Here is a 16861-nt window from a genome sequence, read left to right on the forward strand (position 1 = left end):
GGGACAAAAATGGTTAATCTTATTGAAGTCGGTGGACTTCACCTACTTTTCCAAAACACATGATGATTGTGGCATCACTGGTTTATTTGTGCTACTTGATAGGTCTAGAGTTGTTGAGTCCATATAACTGGACTTCTGTGGTATACGTATTGCGATCCATCGTACTCTGGCTTTGAAAAATTGTGGTTCAATAATTGCCTCTAACTATGTATGTGAAAAGGCTGTTCTGCTCGAGGACGAATAGTTATCCAAAGACCATGCCTTTCAAAGTAAATCGGAATACGTTCAAAATTCTTCTGACACGTGGCAATCCAACCTCATTTTCACTGCAAAGTAGTTGAGGCGTTTCGGATTCAGGTGTGCGATCTTGAGAGTTGTGCCATAAATATAGCAATGATGGGGATTTATTAGTTACGTGTGTGAGAAAAATGAGGAATTTTTTTTCTGTACTTATTATGGCCCGTTGGATTTACAAATCTTGAGGCATGACAATCTTGTTCAAGCCTTTAACTTTTTCTTGTAAAATTACAGTCTTTTCTTCTTTTTGCTTGAAATTCCCACTTTTGATTTCCTTTCCTAAACTCTTCAAATTTTAAATGGGTTCTTCCAATGTCCTTTCTACCTTTGCCACCAACTATGACTCGCTTTGCGACCCTTCGATGGTTAAGGTGCGCAATGAAGACTTAGGGGAAGTTGTTGTATGCCATCATCAGGATCTACTGAACATATGCAGGGTTTGGTAGAAGGCCAGCCACAGTACGTAGGCAACTCTGCCTAAATCTTCTAACCTAGAGCGCCTATTGTACCAGGAGTCACCTCTGGTGTTAGAACCAAATTTTTGCACTCTTGGTGTTAGATCCAAATTTGTGAACCACCGGTGAGGTGTCGACCAAAGGCTTTCAGACAGTCAAGTTAATAAGCAGTTTAAGATTCAAATAGTAGGCAGGAGAATAAGTATGCGATAATTGCATTACCAGATGAACCCAAGGGAAATGTATTTATACTAGTCAAGAGATAGCCTTTTTAGGATATATAATTCATATAAAATCGGGAGAATCCCAGAGGATATCTAGGAGTAGATATTATCCTCTTAAGAGTGGGATTATTTATGGTCCACAACAAAGCCTTGGATTATAGGAATCTCCAAGAATATAGAAATCTTGATAATTCCATACCTGATTAGGTTTTCGTACTTTGTGAACAAGAATGGTTAATCTCAACGAAGTTGACGAACTTCGCTCACTTATCCAAAACTAGATAATGATTGCATCACTGATCTATTTATGCAGCTTGATAAGATCAGAGTTGTTAAGTCCATGATCACTTGAGAATGGATAGTTATCTAAAGACCATGCCTTTTGGAGTAAATCAGAATACATATTGTTTTGAGTTATTCTAACACGTGACAATTTAGCCTCGTTAATATTGTAAAGTAGTTAAGATGTTCTGGATTTAGATGTGTACTCTTAAAAATTGTACCATAAATATTCAAAATGAAGACAATGTCTTTGTATGTATGGATGATTTCATTCAAAACTCAACATCGTAACAATTACATCAGTCGTATGTAAATTGGACAGGTGTTTGAAAAAAAAACCTTAACTAAGTAAACCCAGTGGTAAAAACCTTGGCCAAGGAAAAAGAAGTTTCTACATACGCACTATAAACAAACCCCTTCCTCGGACTCAGCCACGATACTTTTTAAAAGCCATGGTGGCTTAGACTTAACCCAAAATGAGGGCTCATGACATTGTAAGCTGTAATAGGCTAATCTATGCGCCATGGAGTTAGATTCCCTTGGTACATAGGAAACCATAATTTGATGCGCTTCGATTAAATCTCGAATCCCATCCACAAAGACCCTGTTTGTTGCCAAACAATTTCCATCACTCTGAACAATTTGAACTGCATTCAAAGAATTAATTTCGACTATCAGTAAGACGAAACCCAAGTCAATAGCAAACACCAATCATTTCCCAATGACATATAATTCAATAGCAAGAACAGAGACGAGGGAGGGGCTGGCATAGCAATTGCCCCCACAAGACTTTCCTCCTCGTTACGAATCATCACCTTTATACCATGTGTGCCATTCGAAACTCCAACATCACCATCTACATTAAGCTTAAAGTAACCTTCATCTCGAAGAGACTAAACCTTATTATTCTCAGGTGACAAAGATGGACCCCTATGGGAAACAATACAAGTACGATGGATATCATCCACATAGTTGTTTGCCAACCTTTTTAAAGCTTTAATCTTAGGAACCTCATTCTCAAAACAATTTTTTTTTCTTATGCATTCCAGAGTAACCACAAATAAATGATGAAAACCTATTGTTTTGGTTTTAGTAGAATCTCCCATGCATTAATCAACCACTCCAACACATTGTTCACTGAACTAGACACAACCGAACTCAACAAACCCATAGAGAGCAACAATTTTTGACTCATGGGGCAATCCCTTGACTGCCTGCATTATCAATTCCACTATTCCATTACACCAAAATCATGCCAAGTTTTCCACCACCCTTCTAGACATAAGTGTTTCCCTCTTTGGTAAAATCTTCTGCATTAACATCCAAATTCTTCTATCTAGACAGTCACCCCGTAGGGGGATGGATAAAATTGCTTCTAAAGGAAAAATTTGTAAAAACAAGTTCATTTGAGCAACATCTATGCACGCAATTAACAATTAAAGGTGGAATCATGCTTGTATGCACTCTAAAACAAAACTTTACCCATGAAATTCAAGGCCTAGTAGTTGTGGTGAACCAAGACTCAACTCAAATCTTAAAGAAAAGAGTTGAGAAACTTTTATACCTTTGAAGCACCTCTTTGCTTAGCAAAGGATATTTACCCATGTGAGGGCCTTCTTTCCTTAGTCTCCTTCCTCTTTGGCTCCATGGATGTGGATGGAGGAACTTTGCTTCTTGGCTCCATGACTTCTTGGATATGGATGAAGGAATCGATTCTCCAAGTTCCCAAGAAAAGGAACCTCTAAGTTCCAACACCAAGGAGAGCATTGAGGAAGAGATGAGTGACCTAGGAAGAAATGGATGCTAGTCCATTCTTCATAGGGTGGCCGACCTCTTAATAGAAGAGAGAGCTTTTGTGTTTATTTTTTTTTCTGTCAACAAAACCCTTTTTTGTGAGGGAATGGGTTATAATTTCCTTTCTATAGCCACTTACATTGAGTGGCATAGTTGAAATTAAAACCAATGCTCCCTCACACTCTCTATGGCCAGCATTGTAGGTTCATTGGGCTTTCATGTCCTTTGTGCTTTCAAGTTGTCATAAAACTTGAGTTATGAACTTGACATTCGAAGCCCATTAGGCCTTGAGGCCCAAAACTAACCGGAGGTCTAACACGAACTTATTTGTTTGATTAATTAACAAATCAATTTATCCTAGCTATAAATAATTAAACCATTTAATTATCCTTACTCATCTCCGTTGTTTCTTCACTTTCTACCTTACACGGTGTACGATCAATTAGGTTCCTTTTAGCGAGGTAGTGGGTGATTAGAACTCTTCAAATCGATTGTGAATTGAAACTTACTTTTCAATTCTCCCTTTAGTGATTATACACCTTTAGGGCTTCCACAAACCATGAGTGACACCTAGTAGTATGTCATGGTTACCCAAGCTAATCATAAGAGGTGGAGAACCTATAAAGTTTGGGATTACAATGCAATACGGTCTTTCTCGAATACAATACTCTTGTCCACATTGTTTGATTTGATAGTTTATTCATATCTACTATCCAATGTGATTCTCTTACTTATATGATTACCTTGAATGTGATTTGGAACGAATTCCTAAATCTCATTCATACTCTGGCCAGAGATTCTTAATCATACCATAGAGTATTCTCCCTCAAACGGTTTGAAGGTTAGAGTTCCCTTGTTGTGCATTCACTTGTCTCCATGGCTAAGTGGCTTAACCCTAACTATGTCGTGGACACCTTTTGATGGAGTGACTTTGACATAGTCAAAGATCAAGGACCTAACCATAAGACAACTATGATACTTTATGTCAAATGACTACTTTGCATTACCCCAACCATGAGTTTTCATGTGACATGAGTATTACAACTCCTTGTTGATCGCGTTCAGTGGACTCATTCTCTATTGAGCACCTATATGCTAGTCTTGGCGTTAGTCACACCAATGACTCGAGACTAGTCACTCTCTCTAAGAGAAGACATAGCATGTACTAATCTTAAATGACTGTAAATGCCCAATTGGCAATCCTATGATCAGGAACGTTTAGGATATGTATTCAAAAGAGAATGGTCTCATGAATCTAACTTCTTTAGATCACATTCTCCCAATTACATATTCCTTGGACTTATCGTTTAAGCATATAACATTTCTATTACACGGCTTTAAACAATAATCTTTGCCCTTTATATTAAACTAGATTAGTTTAACTATGAAATGTCCATAAAGTATCATCATATGATTAGCTTGAGGGTACATTTCCAGCAGCTTCCGCCTCCTCAAAATCAAAGGCCTCATAAATTTTTGCAACATTTTAGAAGCCATTGTTCGTAAGAAGTTCATTTACTTTAAAATACAATAGGAGATAAGGTTTTGACTAACCATCCATCCCCAAAGAAATTTGGTGCATAAAGGACCCAAAGATCACCATACACATAAACCAGCCGTCTATCCCCAACATGCCACTATACACCTTTCAATAATTCCCTTCCCCACAAACTGGAGCACCATGTATAGAAAGGTGCAGCACCCTCAGTAGCATGCATGAAATCAAAGTCCTCAAAATATCTCACCTTATACATTTTAGATATCAAAGATGTTGGAACCAAATTCGCACACCGTCGGGGAGTAGTGGTTGTGCACAAACTCAAGCAACCTTCAAAATAGTAAACAACTGTGACTATGACTAGGGGGAGTATGTCGGCCAAAGGCTCTCTGACGATCAAGTTAGTGAATGATTTGAGACTCAAGTAGTGGGCTAGAGAATTGAAGTGTTTAGATTGTGTTACCATAGGTGAACCCTAGATAAGTATATTTATATTGTGGGAGAAAGACCTTTTTAGGATAGAATCATCATTCTAAGTTGGGAGAACCCTAAATGATATCCAAAAGTACATATTGCACTCTCTTAGGACTTGTGATTACTTGATGCGCATGCCAATCCCTAGATTGAAGGAACTCTAAGACTTATAGAATATGATTGAGTCCATATCCGGATCAGATCACGTGTCTTACATAACAAGCATGGTCATCTGGCAAAGTCGCAAGGACTTTGCCTATTACCACAGAACAAAGTGATGGTGGCACTGTTGTTCTATCTGATACAGCTCCGTTCGAAGCTAGTGAGTCCATGACCAAACTTTTAAGGTAACTGTATTCGGATTAGCCATACTTCGACCCTAGAAAATCATGGTCCCACAATTGCCACTAACTATCCAATTGAGAGGCAACCTATTCCCTTTGATGATGGATTGTTATCCAAAGACAATGCATTTTGGAGTAAGTTGGTATACGTACCATTTAGTCTTTATTTTCTTGTACGTTGTTCTAACTCTTGTCATTGAAGTGGCGTAGTTGAGTCGCTTCGATTTTCGTCATGCATCCTCTAAGATTGCGCAAAATCAAACCTAATGATGACACACGCCTCCATTTTTGCATGCATGCTCGCATTTTAATGATTGTTTTTACCATCGCACACGGTGATCTCTAAGCAAATGACTTGTCGTTTTCAACGGTGAGATCTTTTAGTGATTTGTTCTTTTAAAAGTAGCTTTTTCTTTGAGAACCTCATAACCGTTTTCATCTCTACATCATGGAACTTTTGTGCTCTAACCAAATCTCTCTTCCATACCCAATTCTCTCTCTAATATTTCAATGTTCAAAATCTTCAAACCAAAAACCTCCCTTGTCCTTGCTAATTTCTGCCAAACAAAGCTAAGTAACACTAGGGATGGCAAATCAATTCGGTTATATTGTGGATATGGGAAAAAACCGAAAATATTATCTAGTTATGGTTGGATATGGTTATAGGGATCCCCGATCCATATTCACGCCCAAACCTGATCTGAATAATACATAGTAGATATAAAATATAATTTATATATAATAAATGTAGTATTGTAGAATATATACTACAATACTACCTTGAAAATTAAAAAAGTTGCATTTTGTGAGAAAGATCAAACATAAGCCAACATCACCAATATATCTATTATATTATAATGACGAAATTAGTATATATTATATTATAATGTGTCAATTGAACGAATATATTTTTTGTTTCGACGAAGATGGATATAACCGTTAACCGATGGGGACTCTATTACCCATTGAGTATGGTTATGGATAATCACCAATGGTTAATTTGCGATTAAGGATAGGGTTAATTTTCGTGATTATGGGGATGGATATAGCATTTCCATCCCCCAACTAAACCATTGACATCCCTAAGTAACACCCAAATTGCTCATCCTAGTACCCCTCGCGTCTTGCGATTTATTCCATAACATTCATCCCTTCATAGCACTTTCGATACAACATTTATATCTTAGTCCAATCTCATCAAGAGGTTGAGGTTTTCTTAGGGGCTTTTCGACATTGCTTTCTTCTTCTTCCTTTGCTTGTGGATGACGACATTGGCAAATCTTCATGAAAATACTCGCCCTAAATGTAGTGTTGTGCTTGGAACGCAGCAAGATAGGCACATTCAATCCAGGGACAAAAACTCCTTCTGAATTGATGTTCTTGGCTAAGTATGTTGTACAATCTACAAAATCTTTCTTTTGCCAAGGGTGAGGGCTTGTCTCCTCCAAACCGTTGTACTTATCTAGTCCTTTTTTTTGGGAATTTGATAATGAACATGTGCTTGTATGATTACTTTACTTGCCTTCATGTTTGTGAAAAGATGGATATAACCATTTTCCAAAGTAAACGAACTTCAATAAATAAATAAGCAATGGAGCAAGATGCGAATAAGTTTGCGGGCCCGAGACAAAGCTTAAAAGCCCCTCTTGATAATGTTGATGCAGAAAAACATTACCTCCCAAACTTATCATCCATAAGGAGTTCATCGCGATAGTCGGAGCATCACCTTACTTCGATACGAGGAACTAAACATTAAACCCATGAAGAATCCTCTACTTCGCGCTTACACATTTATCGAATTGAAGAAGTCTAAGCTTATATTGGAAATAACTTGTAAGGAGTAAATTAATAACAACTTTACACCTTGCACCAGCTCTTAGGGAAAATATTTCAATACTTGCAATGTAGCCCAGAAAAGGTTTTTCTTCCTAGATTGGATTGCGTGTCCTTTTCTAGGAAGCTTAAATGAAAGTTCTTTGGAAACTTAGTCATCTGCATGTGGATTAGAAACACTTGTTAAATCATTTTGTCGGACCTTATGCATTAGACTTTAGCATTTTTTATCGAACCACCTTGGCTTGCTTAGCCAATGCTTTTCTGCGTATCGGAGCTCCGTTGGAATAAAATTACTCTTAGGGATTTCCTAGTTTGGATGCCCACTTTGGACTTGCTAACATACGATTTGTAGAACATACTTGACTTAGTATGTTGGTATAGGATAGAAGCAGTCGTACTTTAGGGTTGGAGTTCAAAACCACCTTCGGATGATTTCCGAATCACCTTTTCGACTATTCCCTCGAATGGTGTAGAGCCTGAGTTGGAATGTTATAAACCATAACTTTGCTAGTTGTATAAACTTTTCAAAGGCCGAATAGTGCACTGAATTTTCGAGTTAGGGCGATGTGTGCCATTGCCCATAGCCTACCAATCATAATTGCGCCTTATTATAGCTTGAATCTCCCAAGTTGTTAACTGTTCAAGATAAACCACACTAAGAGAGACTTCTTTGCAAGTGTTGCTTTAATTTTTAGACTTGCATTCGTGCGAAGTTTTCAAAGTGTATACCTTTGTGTGAGATGAGTAAGGTATTACCTACATTACCAAAAAAAATTAAAAGAAAGAACAGTTGTTGAAATTAAGACAAATAAAGCTTCTTTATTCATGACCAAAACAGGATTCATTGATAGGGGGTGTGATTGAATCCGAAAAGGATTGCCTATATATCTCTAAGACAAAGAATCAAATCACTGGTGTAGCTTTAAGAAAAAGATAATATAGTGTAAAAAATTGCATCACATATCACTTTTGACAATAAGCCTATGGTGAGGCATTAGGAGATGAGTTCTCTATGGACTTGTCTAACGCAGACGGAGCCGTTGCAAGTGAGCCCTAAGTGGATTGCCTACATATGCCAGGAAGGTAATCAAACCGTGTGTAGTTCAGATTGGGCACTTATGGATAATACTTACTGAGTTTGGCGATGTTCCATTTTTTGGTGATCGGGGTTCCATCCATGTATTCCAAATGATAGGTTCATTTGCCCCTACTTTGGCGATCCTATACGATCTTTCCCATTTTGCCCCAAGTTTGCCTTTTCTTGGAATTTTGGTATTCTCAAAAACTTCTCTCAACACTAACTCCCTGACTTGCAAGCTTTTGGGTTTGACGCATTTGTTGTAATATGATCAGATCTGCTTCTAATAACCTGCTAGCTAGACTTGGGCAAATCTCTGTCATTCTGTAGCATCGAAATCAGTCTTTTGGACTCCTGCATTTTTTAAAGTTGTATGTTCTTCAATATGCAAATTTGGCATGGTTGTGACTTGGACTGGGATGATAACCTTTGTTTCGTAAGTTATGGAGAATGGTGTTTCCTCTATGGCATTCCGGATTGTCGTGTGATATGCCCAAAGAACTCCAGATAATTCTTCGGGCCATTTGTTTTTCTTCTTAAGCGTTTTCTTCAGACATTGCAGAATGGCTTTGCTTGAAGCCTGTACTTGCTTGTTGCCTTGTGGGTAACTTGGAGTGGAGATAAGATAGCAGATCCCCAGCTCTTTTTTCCAATCACTGACATCAGACCCGACAAACTGTAACCCATTATCTGTCAGTATTATGTAGGGGGTTCCCGAACCAGCAAATGGTGTTCTTCCAGATGAAGTACTTGACAAACATGGTAGTGATTGAATTTGCCAAAAATAGGGGCTAGTACTATTTGATTTAATGACCCAACTAAGTAGTTTTAAAACCAGCAATTTTAATATGATTACTATTATGTTATGTTATGTAGTTTCTAAGAAATTGTTTGAAATTTTAGGTAATTTCTAAAATTATTTAAAATTTTAGAAATGTGTGGAACTTTTGAAACACATTAGAAATTATTTAAAGTTTTAGAAATTTTAGGAAATTTTAAAATTTATTTGAAATTTAGAAATATGTGAAATTTTAGAAATTGTTTAGAAAGTTTAGAAAGTTTAGAAATTATTTGAAATGTTATGGAATTATTTAAAAGGAAGTGTTATTGGCACTCCAAAAATCTCATTCTACACTCCTCACAAGTGCATATTGTTTTTCAAATATAGAAAGTTTGGAGTGTAGAATGAGATTTTTGGAGTGCCAATAACAACTCCCTATTTAAATTGTTTGAAGTTTTAGGAAATTTTAGAAATAAGTGAAACTTTTGACGCACATTAGAAATTATGTGGCATTTTAAAATTTAGGAAATTTCGGACGTTATTTGGAATTTCAGTAAATGTTAAGAATTATTTGAAATTTTAGCAAAATTTTGTTAATCATGTGTTTTTTTTTTCACAGATATCTTTGCGCCTCACGAATGGTTGCTGTTCTACCTTCACCTCTGCTCAAATTGAGCGGTCTGCCCCTAGTGCCACTCTAGCAGCCAGCGAGACCAAGTAGCCACTTCCAAGTCAGTCACCGGTTTGAGTACATCTACTTTATTTACCCAGGTCATTTGATTGGCCATGCGGCTCCATAGTCGCCACCAGCCTGTGGCAGCCCCTACCCCATCCCACCCTTCTTAGGACATCGTAGAGATCGATTCAGCGGTCGTGGAGGAGATGGGAGGATGGAAACCTCCTCACATACCCGAGGACTAAAAAACTCCAAAAATTAGTAGGGGGTTGGCGAGCAACCGAATCACTAGGGTCACACATAAGCGGATTCTAGTTGTACCTTCCCAGGCATCGCCGAGCAAGTGCCAAAGTCAATAGTTTGTTGACTTACGATATTGGTGCCATTAACCGCATGAAATGTTCCATGATCACCGATTCCTGGAAGATGCACAGCCCCCCAGTTCATGCTGAAATGAGCCGACATCTTTCGGTAAGTGTACATAACTTTCTTAATTTATTAAAAAAAAAAAAAATCCTTTACTTATTATACGTGATTTTAAACTAATCTATATGGTTTTTTGGGAAATTTCAAGCCAACTTCGAGTGGGACGATTGATACAAGCTTGTATCGCTTACATAGACTGGGTGTGGAGCATTCAGTACAAGGAGTGGAAGTACAAGCTACACAAGTACTACCAAAGTTATACGTCACCTGAGGCAGCTCCTACAAATTCGTCATAGGAATTTGTAGAGAGGGTCTAGTAATTAAAATTTATTGATATTTTAAAGTTTAGTTTAATATATATATATATATATATATATATATATATATTGAACAAAACGATATTATCTACACTAAAGGGGTGGGGGATGAGCATAGCCTCATAATAGGCTAGCAATAATGTGGTTCTAACTCATCTTTGGCGAAAATCGAACCTAAGACCTCTCACATACAAGTGAAGAGAAATACCACTAAACTATAGTACTAAGTGGCATATATTTTTTAGTTAAGTATGATTAATATTTTTAATGGAAAGAAAAAATCGGCAGTAAATAAAGGTAACTGGGATAAGAAGCTATACATTCACCACTCTTGTTCTCGACCTCTATCTGAATGGTGGTTGGCTGAGGAGCATTTTCTGAAGGTGAAGGTTTGGGGATAGACATATGGCAATTGTGGCAACAAGGTCGAGAACGGAATTTTATGTAAGTATTCATTTCTATGTTTTAATTGTAAATTTCATTACAAAAAATAAGGTTTACAATATGATCGATAATCTTAATTGGTTTTCCTTGTTTGTTTTTTTTTTTTAGGCTTCTATGATTAAGAAGAAGGATGAGTACCTCACCAACCTCTCCTAGCAGCAACCGAACGTGCCTATGGAGGAATTGACACTTGATCAGAGGTGCCTCTTTAGCTGTTAATGGATGGAGTTGGGCAACGCAAATGCAAGGAAATTCCCAGCCTAAGAGCAGGTCAAGTTCGGGAACTTGGGAGTCCGAGATGGAGTTAGCATGCCAAAGGAAGAAAGTGAGCGCCTACAAGAAGAAGCAGCGCACTTGGCACAAGCCGTTGCAAACGAATGGGAGTTAGTGCGCATGTATTCATAGCCTACTCCTTATCAGCTTCTGGCATCAGAATCCCCGAGCCCCTGGCCAAGCTTTTGCAGCTACCCCAACAACCACCTCAGTAGTCTACATTTTTTATTTTTTTTAGTTTTTATAATATAATTGCACGAACAATTTTATTTTGGTTGTAAATATTACTTTTTTATTTTAATTATAAATATTTTTTTTAATTAGAATTAAATAAATGATTTGATATAAACAGTTTTTTTATTTTTTTTATTTTTGAAATGCCAACTCAATAGCCTTTTGTTGTGCAAAAAAAAAAAAAAAATTTAATTTGGTTTCTTAGAGAGTTTACCCAACAATTTGGTTGCTGGATCAAGCTCATTACATTATTTAGTTTTGTGCTAGCCGACGAGATATCATTCGTCGAGCAAGTGGACTCCGTCTGGTCAATTCAGTCAACACACATTCGCTCATAGGGTGAACTAAAATTTGTGTGTTTGTCATTTAAAGTTTTAGGCGACAGGTTTTGCCCAACTCTTCTTTCTCGGCAAATTTCCATTGCCTAAAATTTGAAGCGACGAATGAAGCTTTATTGGCTTTTTGTTTTTTTGTAGTGCACACAAAAGAATACTGGCTGAACCCTACACAAAAGAAAACTATAATTTCTTTCAAGAAAAAAATAATAATCATTTCTCTTTCCATAAGACAACGTTATTCACCCAATCTAAAATCAATAACCAACTTACAGTCGGTTTTGGAGAGATTCAAAATCGTTTAAAAATACAGGACTTCCATCCTTCAACTTGCGCGGCTCTCAACGTTGATTTGATACTATTGTTTTTTTTTGTTTTTTTGTAAACTTAATTTGATGCTATTTGAAAGTTAGTAAGTTTAATAGCACAAAAAAAGTTCTGTCAAAACCAAAAATTCAGGTCACATGAACACAGTAATATCCATACTATTAGCTGCAGTCAACAAACCAACTCATATTATAATTAACCTAGCTCGCTTGAAATATTAACCCCGCGTTAACAACAAAGTACAAATGAACTTATTAGAGAGGAGGGCATACAAAACCAGGAGGAGGAGTCTTTCCACAAGTAATTAAAGCTTGAAGAGCCAGAGGAATAAATATGTTTAGGTTAAGCAGCTTAAGCCTTATAGTAGTGCAAAGGCAAATCGCGGCTTCAAGCTCAAGTAACCCTCCAAGCACTGGACAGCAAGCATTCTCAACCGGGTTCCCCAACCCAATATGCACCAAACCACCAAGGACATCCACACAAAGCCCCAGCTTCAGCGCATCTATAGGACATGTAGCTGGTGATGTGGCCGGCGGAGGGTTAAACCCTGGAACACTTCCTCCCCCACCCGGGCTACTTCCTCCGCCCCCTGGGCAACCTCTACAACCACCACCACCTCCACCTCCACCACCACCACCACCGCCACCTCCTCCTCCACCACCTCCTCCACCGCCGCCGCCACCAGGAGGGCTGCCAGTGTAAGGTGGGTAGTGAGAGGAAGGGGGTGGGATTGTCACAGGAGGGTGAGTAACTGGAGGCGTTATTACGGGTGGGGATATAACTACTGGTGGGTGGGGTTTACGTTGTGGTGGATGTTTTGTGGTTGGTGGGTTTGGGTGTGGGTGCTGGTGTGGAGGGTTTTTGGGATGGTGGTAAGGTGATTGTGGTGGATGTGATGGATGATGTGGAGGGTGTGGTTTTGATGGATGTGGTTGAGTACAAGGTGTACAAGCTTGAATTGGAGGCAATGCAATTACCATGCAAATCAAGAAAATGAAGAACATGGCAATGACCTTGGAACTCATAATACGAGCTTTGCTAGGTTAAGTGCTGCTTGGGTTTTAATGGGTTATTTATAGGTGAATCCATGACCCGTGACTCACGATTTCTATGACACATAAGATAATATATGCACATATTACTATATTTAAACGTGGAGCAATAAGTTGTGAAAAAACTACAAGATAGGTATGAAAATAAATTGAAGACTTTGGATTGTTGGTCCTGTGCAAACTTCAATAAACAATCCGTGACTGCAGAAGTGCAATCCGTGAATATTGCATGTGCTTGATTTCAGAAATACTTTCACTGAGTACTGAGTTTATTTTTGAGTTTATCTCTTGTTTTATTTATTTTAGTTGCTTTTGCATTCTGGTCCATCCTCCATTTTTACTCTTGGTGGCGGGTTAGGGAAAGATACAGTTCGCATCTAGACGATAGAAGGATAGAGCCAGCTAACATAGGGTTTGCGCTACAGAAGGAGCAATTGTTTATTTTGGGTACATTTCACGATGTCAACATGTGATCTTCCAGTTTATCAGACCAATAAAAATTTCAAGAAAAACGTTAGGGATACAGCGCGTGGTCTACTAAAATGTAATTTTTCTCGGAGTATCCAATCTTCAAACCAATAGATAAAGTGATGATAGAAAATTAAATTCACATAATTTTCTTGAAGAAAATATGATGGCAGATCGTATGAACGATCTTGAGCATATCCCAGATTTACTTGAATATCTACCACCATATTTTCTTCAAGAAAATAATGTGTGCTTGGTTTATAATTTCCTCATATCCAAAAAATTAACCAAAATGTAAGCTGTCGTTTGATAACTATTTTGTTTTTAAGTTTTGAAAGGGAATTGTTATTAGCACTCCAAATATCTCATTTGGCACTCCAAACTTTCTATAATTAAAAGAAAAAAATACACTTGTAAGAACTGTAGAATGAGATCTTTGGAATGTTAAAATGATCCATATGTTTTAGTCATTGGGTCAATTTAGTCCTTGTGTTCTCAATTTGGCCAATTTGGTCCTTGTGTTTATCTTCATTAGCCAACTAAGGACATTTCCATCTAATTTTTGTAAACGAAAATTATAAATTATTATAAACTTATTTATAAAATTATTTATTTGATTTAAAATATTTAAAAACGAAATAAAATTAAAAATTAAAAGAAAAATTATTCTCCTCCCAACTCCCCGACCTCTTCCCTAACGTTACCCCCTCTCTTTTCTATGTCACAACTTTAATCGTTTTTTAGATTGGAAGTTTTATCTCTTATATGTGTTATTTCTCATTGATTTTCATTTTTCTGTAAAGATAAAAGGTAATTATATCTCTTATAATTTTTCTTATGAATTTTTAACAGAGATTGAATGAAATGTCCTAATTAGCTAACATAGAACCACGAGGACTAAATTAGCCAAATCGAAAACACGAAGACTAAATTGGTCATATGGCTATAACACATGGATCATTTTGACATTTAAGCCTTTTTTTCCTTTGATAACCATTGATATTATGAATCTAAGCTACACTAAAGCAAGAAGCAGGATTCCAATCCAATCCGTATATATGCTTGCCACACAGTAGATTACCTTGTCGATGAAGCAATGGCATTGATATCCCAAGTATAGACTAGTAAATTGTGATGTGAATTTGGTTAATTATGGAGGTCTTGTGAACCGAAACAAGCCAGTAGACCCTGGATGTAAAACCCACCGAGGCTATCCAAGTGCATCAGTGTTGTTATAAGACCTGAGACTATTTTTCAAATTAATCTCTCTTTCAGAGTTGCAGTTTCCACGACTCCACCACCCACCCAGTGAAACAATGTTTACTACATTGGAAGCCTGACTTGAGCCAATGGATAACAATCCATCTTTCTCACTCCCGCTGTTTCTCCCGATCAATCACGGGGCCCTAGTACAAAAAACTACTTATGCGACAAATTTTTAGGTGATGAAGCAAATTTCATCACCTAGAATACTTTTTGCGGCCAAATATGTACTTTGTCAAGTCAGATGTCCATAGCAGGAAAAAAAAAAAAAAACAAAAAAGCTAAAAACTTCGTCACCTAAGAATACTTTTCATGGCCAAATATGGTAGAAATTAATAATGGGGGACTAGGAGAGAAGAAGGGCTTTGCACAAGGGTTCACGGGGATTCCAAGTTAAAATCTCATATCCACGCTGTATGATTTTCTACCTAATTAAAATGACTAAAATTATAATTTTGTATATGTCGGTTTGGTAATTTCATCTGATTTCGCTGTTGCTCATATTGTTTCTCCAGATGACTGGGCATTCGATAGTGCACCCAATTTGTATGAATTTTACAATTTTTGTTGTTGCAAAGTTTAATTGCGTAATAACATAAATGTTGATTATTATAGTTAGTTGGTTTTTGCAAAATTTTGGTTGGATATGGATGTATATCAAAGTTTGGAGGTTATGGGAAGTTTTTAATTTTTAGGAGGTTATGCCAATTTTTCGGTAGAAGTTTATGTTTGGTTTTGAACAATTTTGTTTTTTTTTTGTATGAAAAAAAATGAAAAGGTCTTGCACGATCATACATCTGATGAATGATCATTGGATGCACATCAATTGTGATACTATGTGGCAAACAGAATATGAGAGGGAGGTGCACGTCAAGCTTGTGCATGACATAGGGGTGCTAGTGCGGAACCTATTCTCTATGCAGTGGTCTAACTGGAAACATGTGTCTGACGAGATGAAGTTCCTGAAATTGAAATACTAATAGATTTCATTACAATTGATCTCGGTGATCTGAAACTAATAGACGATGATGAACTATACCTATCGATGAAGATGAACCACCTACGAAATTGATGATATTGATGATAGTGATGTTTATTGTAGTTCTGATTCAGATTAAGCTTTTATGTCAGGAAACTATAACTTGTGAAATTGAGAAAATACTTTTTTTTTTTTTTTTTTTTTTTTTGCAAATTTCATTTTTTGTACATAAATACATTTATAGGCTGAAAACATTTACAAGAAAAATTAATTTGTTAAAGAAATCTCATTCTACACTCCTCACAAGTGTATTTTTCTTTCTAATAATAGAAAGTTTGGAGTGTTAAATGAGATTTTTGGAGTGCTAACAACATTTTTCTTGTTAAATACTTAAAAGTTCGGAAAAAACAAATCTTTAAAATTTGTCATGTAACCACAAAAGTCGTCGCAGTAGGCGCTTTTGCGTGACAAAATGTCGTTGCTTAAGGATCTTTTATGCAACGAAACCTGAAAGTTCGTCGTGCAAGTCTAAGAAAAAAAAAAAGGTTAATTGTTACTGCCGTTTGATTGCACCCAACAAGCACTCACACAAGTGATAATGTGTTTGGCATTTTGGAAAAGTTGACTATAAAATTTGAACTGTTCAATATTTAGATCTCTTCTTCAAAGATCTTCCTTAAAAGAATTTATTTCATTCAAAAATGAAAAAGTCAATGTTTAGGAGCCCAAAAGAAGAACGATTTGTAATTAATTATGCGACGAAACTCAAAATTGTGTCGCGTAGGTTATATTAGGCGACGAATGATCTTGCTTTGTCGCCTAATGAATCCTAATGCAACAAAACTTTGTATTATTATTTTTATTCGAACAAAAAAAAAAAAATTATAAATAACTCTCTTCCTCTTATCTCTACTTGCTACTAGTACAAAAAATAGTTTGCGCAACGCAGGTACTTTCATCGTGCAAAATCAAAAAACGTTGCTTGAAAATTAGCCCAACGAAAC

General features: G+C 36.9%; 1 protein-coding gene across 1 annotated transcript; it reads right to left on the reverse strand.

Moving 5' to 3' along the window:
• Nucleotides 1-12273: 12273 nt before the first annotated feature.
• On the reverse strand, nt 12274-13124 carry LOC137721807 (36.4 kDa proline-rich protein). The gene is made up of 2 exons (XM_068460818.1): nt 12754-13124; nt 12274-12642 (listed from the first exon to the last, which is right to left on the reverse strand). The coding sequence occupies exons 1-2, from the start codon at nt 13118-13120 to the stop codon at nt 12350-12352; spliced, it is 660 nt and encodes a 219-aa protein (XP_068316919.1). The 5' UTR covers nt 13121-13124; the 3' UTR covers nt 12274-12349.
• Nucleotides 13125-16861: the final 3737 nt, after the last annotated feature.

The sequence above is a fragment of the Pyrus communis genome, chromosome 17 (genome assembly GCF_963583255.1).
Source record: "Pyrus communis chromosome 17, drPyrComm1.1, whole genome shotgun sequence".
In the NCBI taxonomy this organism is placed as follows: Eukaryota; Viridiplantae; Streptophyta; class Magnoliopsida; order Rosales; family Rosaceae; genus Pyrus; species Pyrus communis.